The sequence below is a fragment of the Calidris pugnax genome, unplaced genomic scaffold (genome assembly GCF_001431845.1).
Source record: "Calidris pugnax isolate Ruff unplaced genomic scaffold, ASM143184v1 scaffold276, whole genome shotgun sequence".
NCBI classification, from domain to species: Eukaryota; Metazoa; Chordata; class Aves; order Charadriiformes; family Scolopacidae; genus Calidris; species Calidris pugnax.
Window position 1 is genome coordinate 1273429 of NW_015091112.1, and position 4879 is coordinate 1278307.

At 51.6% G+C, this 4879-nt stretch overlaps 2 protein-coding genes across 2 annotated transcripts in view; one reads left to right on the forward strand and one right to left on the reverse strand.

Annotated features, from left to right (window-relative positions):
* Window positions 1-4879, reverse strand: part of LOC106897519 (platelet-activating factor acetylhydrolase-like) — a 27596-nt gene that overhangs the window by 19919 nt on the left and 2798 nt on the right. The gene's annotated exons all lie outside the window — the stretch shown is intronic.
* On the forward strand, window positions 440-2400 carry LOC106897521 (U3 small nucleolar ribonucleoprotein protein IMP3-like). Its single transcript, XM_014958199.1, has one exon. It carries the CDS (start codon window positions 656-658, stop codon window positions 1211-1213), a length of 558 nt encoding a protein of 185 aa, XP_014813685.1. The 5' UTR covers window positions 440-655; the 3' UTR covers window positions 1214-2400.

Sequence of the window (4879 nt, forward strand, 5' to 3'; positions counted from 1 at the left end):
ACAAACGGGGACGTGCAGGCCCAAGAAAGGCGAGTTTCAGGGCGGGTGGGGGGGATGCAGGTCCCATCCCACCTGCCTCCTCCTCGAAGGAAGGACAGAAAGGGAAGTTTTTACAGTAAACAAAACCGACTGACGTGTCTTAACGGGGAAGGATGTCATGGAAAAACCCGACGCCGCAGCCGTTTTTCCAAGAGGAACGGCGAAGCCTGGGGTCGATCCCTGGGGAGAAAAGGAAGGGCTGGCCGAGCGGGAAGGTGTGACACACACACACACACACACACGTACACACCCGGCCCCTACCTCGGTGACACCTCGGAGCCAGGCTGGGGACGAGCCGAGCGCAGGGGGGGGACACCCACCGCATCCCAGAGCGGGCAGCGGGCGCCAGCAGCATCCCCCGGGACAACCGGGGCTGGGGGGTGGATTATCCTCCTCCTCCTCCTCTGCGGGCAGCACCCCAGGACCGGAGTGGAAGAGCCCCGGGGGCCATCCCAACCGGGGACGGGACGGGAGGGAACACCCGGGGGCGGGACGGGATGGGGCGGCCTCCTCCGGGGGAAGCTGCGGGGCGGAGCGGGGTCGCTCCTCCCCGGAAAGGGCGGTCGGTGCCCGAGTTGCGGTGTCTCCATCCCACCCTCCCTCCATCCCATCCAAGATGGTGCGGAAGCTGAAGTACCACGAGCAGAAGCTGCTGCGGCGGCTGGAGCTGGTGAGCTGGGAGGCGGCGGGGGGGAGCCTGGCGGAGGTGAAGGCCCTGCGGCGTTATCGGTTGGGCCGGCGGGAGGACTACGTGAGGTACAAAGCCCTGGCCCGCACCGTCCGCGCCTTGGCCCGCCGCCTGCGCGATCTGGGGCCGGCCAGCGCCGCCTTCCGCACCCGCTGCGCCGCCGCGCTGCTGGAGAAGCTCTACGGGCTGGGGCTGGTGGGCAGCCGGAGGTCCTTAGCCGCCTGCGAGAGCCTCTCGGCCGCCGCTTTCTGCCGCCGCCGCCTGCCCTGCCTGCTGGTGAAGCTGCGGATGGCCCAGAACCTCCGCCACGCCGTCACCTTCGTGGAGCAAGGCCACATCCGCGTAGGCCCCGAGGTGGTGACCGACCCCGCGCTCCTCGTCCCCCGAGCCGTGGAGGACTTCATCACCTGGGTGGACGCCTCCCGCCTGCGGCAGAAGGTCCTCGACTACAACCAGGAGCGTGACGACTTCGACCTGGCTGCCTAAGGGATGCCCTACCATCATCGTCCTGCCCCATGGGACATGCATGGGAATAGACACACAAGGGTGAGACCACCATGGTACCACCATCAGACCCCCATTTACACCCCTGAAACACACCTAAAAGAGGAAAATGTGCTCACTAGTATGAGCTAGGAGGAGAGGAACAACGTCCTAGTAGCCTGTTGTTCTCCAACTCCACGTCATAGAATGGTCCAGGCCAGCAGGGACTTCCAAAGGTCATCTAGTCTGACCTCCCCACAGTCAGCAGGGACACCCTCAACTAGACCAGGTTGCCCAGAGCCTCATTGAGCTTCACCTTGATTATCTCCAGGGAAGGGGATTCAACCACCTCCCTGGGCAGCCTGTTCCAGTGCTCCACCACCCTAATAGTAAAGATCATTCTTCTCTGCAGTTCCATGAGCTTCCTTTCACAGCCAACAGCTCCAATCATCCACGTGGAGAAACGTCCCGTCCACATCATCCATGCCTCCAAGGAAACAGCCCAACTCCATCCTACTTCCATCCCGTAACACCAACATGCTTGGAAAGGTCCCTTCCTGATGGCAGGAGAGGACGCAGTCGGTCTTTAAGTGCTTGGCTGCTAATAGTAGCTGCTGGAAGGGATTTTAAGCCTGGCCAAGCAGCTGGTTTAGGGCTGATTTTGGCAGCTTTGCTGATGCTTTTCTAAGAAGCGGCCCTGCAGGTCACTCCTTCGGCCGATGGGCAACCAGAGGAACTGCTCTTGGAAGGATTTTCTCTTGTTACTGAGGAACATGTATGTGGGGAAATGCTGGGGTGGTTTGGGGTCAGCAGTAAACGAAGAGGCCAAGTACTGCATTTCTGGAACTGTAAAAGTTTTAGCCAAAAATGGAATTAAAAAAAAAAAGACAACTTTCTTTTCCTGTGACGTCATAAAGGGAAGTTTGACTCTCTGACTTCAGTATCTTTGCTGTGTGAGGGGTTCCATCGGACAATTAGGCATCATTTATGGAGCAGGATCTAATTGGAGCGGATCCCTACCTAACCCTACCTGCAAATCTGGGGGGGAACTTTTGCATTTAGCACATAAGCTGAACAAAACCAAGTGCCTGAGGGGGGGCCTGGGGCCTTCTGGGGCTGCTGGGAACTTCGTTCCACTTGGAAATAAAGAGCGGAAAAGCACAAATAAAGCAGTTGTTTTAAATTGCTGAAGAAACGTGTACTATTTTTTATGATGTAGATCCTCTAAAGGTTTCTTCTGTTTTTTAAATATCCCAATTAGCCCTGTTTGTCATCTTGTAGAACTTCTTTTTATGCAACTTTTTTTTATGTAACTCTTTTATGTAATCCCTTCTTTTTTTTTTTTTTGATAGCTACGAGGCTGTTACTGAGTTATGAAGTGGGTTTTCCGCTATTTTTTATGATGTGGATTATCTAAAGGTGTCTTCTGTTTTTTAAATATCCCAATTAGCCCTGTTTGTCATCTTGTAGAACTTCTTTTTATGCAACTTTTTTTTATGTAACTCTTTTATGTAACCCCCTTTTTTTTTTTTTTGATAGCTACGAGGCTGTTACTGAGTTATGAAGTGGGTTTTGCTAGAAATTCTTTCTTTCCTTTACCCAGGCTATGAAAGGATTTGGCAGTAGGATTAGGAGAGGAGCTGTGACTGCCCCTCCTAAATCCAAAGGGCTGGAGTTCAGCTGCAACCACTGCTCTGGATGGTTTTGTGTGGCTTTTCTGAACAGGAAAGGTGTTTAGGTGAGGAGTGTTTTCAAGTTATTTGAATGACCAGAAACTGTCATCAAATATTATGTCTATTCTTTAAAAAGCAAAATAAATGTTAAAATTCCTAACAGTCTTGTGAGCCAAATGTATCAAGCAGAGCAGTAACTTTGAAAGAGATAACAGATATAAAGAAAAAGACACAAAAGAGGTGGGGGAACTCCTTTGCTTATCCTATGAACTACTTCTGTTTATACCTGAATTTATTTCAGTGAAACATCACCTGTAACACCTTAACAACCTTTTTCTCAGGGCATGCACCTGGCTTACGGTAAGAAATGAAAATTGAAAAGATGTTTCTCGCCTGAAGTGTGGCTTTTCTTAAACACCTTTCCAGCTTGCATCTAGAACGTTGTCATTATTTTTGGGGAAATGAAGAAGATGCCTAATTCAGGTGCAGGTAAAAACAGTGCATTCACTCTGCTTTACTCTTTTGGGGGAATTTAAATAACAGCACAGTGACGAGCCCTGTGCAGGCAGTTTTACTGCTCAGTTGCTAAACTGCTGCTCTGCCCAGTCTGTCCAGCCCTGGAAGGAGAAGAAATCTCAAGCCTCCAGCCTGTGAGCCTCTAAGTTACATCATCAGCCTGTTCTTTTTGTCCTAAACTGACCTTTCGTCATTCATCCCTGCACCTCCACCATCCGGCACCTCCAGTAGCAGAAGAGAAACAACCCAAAGCCCTGTAGGCTGTTAAGTTACACTGTGACAGTGGTAACTAATTGATTTCCCTATGGATGCTGTGGGATAACAGCATCCATCACCCCTACTCTCCTCCTGCGGTACCGGATATCAAATCCTTAGGTGCTTTTGAAGAGATGCATCAGGTTGTGTCTTTATGTGTCCCTTTGTGCCATAAGTCTGGAATTCTGTGGCTTTGCTGTTTTTTCAGTAGCTGAGACCTGAGATGCGTGTCCTGCTCCAAAATTTTTCACAGGTGGAGGAGGAGGAGAGCTGGGTCCTCTTCCCGTGCGATAAACGGAGCGTTGTCTCCATCCGAAAATAGAAGTTACATCTGACAGCAGCACGCTCCCGTTACTGCTGGTAAATGCAACCAGGTAGATGATGGCTTCCCTGTATTTTAACAGTGTTTTTGCCTCTATTCTGTGGGTTTGGGTTTGTTTCCCAGAGCTGACGTGCTGCGGCCGGGTGGTTCCCTCAGCGGCCCCGGAGCCGGGGGTTGCAAAGGCACAGGAAGCGGCTCCGACAGCCTTTCCCGGCACTCGGATAAACACAGAGGCTTTGGTTTTTTTTTAAATTCCCAGGCTGGATCCCACCCTGCTGTAAATCATCACCAGCTTCTGTGGGTCCACGTGAGCTGGCACCAGGAGGTGATCCGGCGTTGCACTTTTTGGGGCCAGATCCTGCAAACTCTCCAGCCCTCTGGGAACTTGCAGAGGGAGAACTTACGTGCATGAGAGTGGCAGGATTGGGTCATGGCTGTCCCCATGCACCTTCTGAGGTGGGTTTGTTGTTCCTCAGGCTGCTCAGCATCCCCCTGAAGCTCATGAGGCGATGCTGGTGAAGAAGGAGGATGGTGCTGGTGTTGGGGCGAGCTGTCCCTCTACCTGACAAAACCTGATCTCTGCCACCTCTGCAAACATCCATCCTGGCAGGGGGGGGACTGGAGAGGTGCCACCTTCTCCTGTGAGGGAGAAAGGGGCTGTGGGGAGCTCTGGGCAGTGCAAGGGCCATCAGAGCAACTGGCGAGTAGTTCCCTCACAGGAGCTCTCGCTTGGACAGTCAGCAGAGGTCAGGGAGGTTTTATCAGGGCCTATAGCTTTTGGGTTTTTTGTTGTGGGTTTTTTTTTTTTTTTTTTTTTTTTTTTTTTTTTTTCTGGTCTTGGCTTGAAAAAAAAAAAAAAAAAAAAAAAAAAAAAAAAAAAGTTCTAGGAAAAATATTAAACCC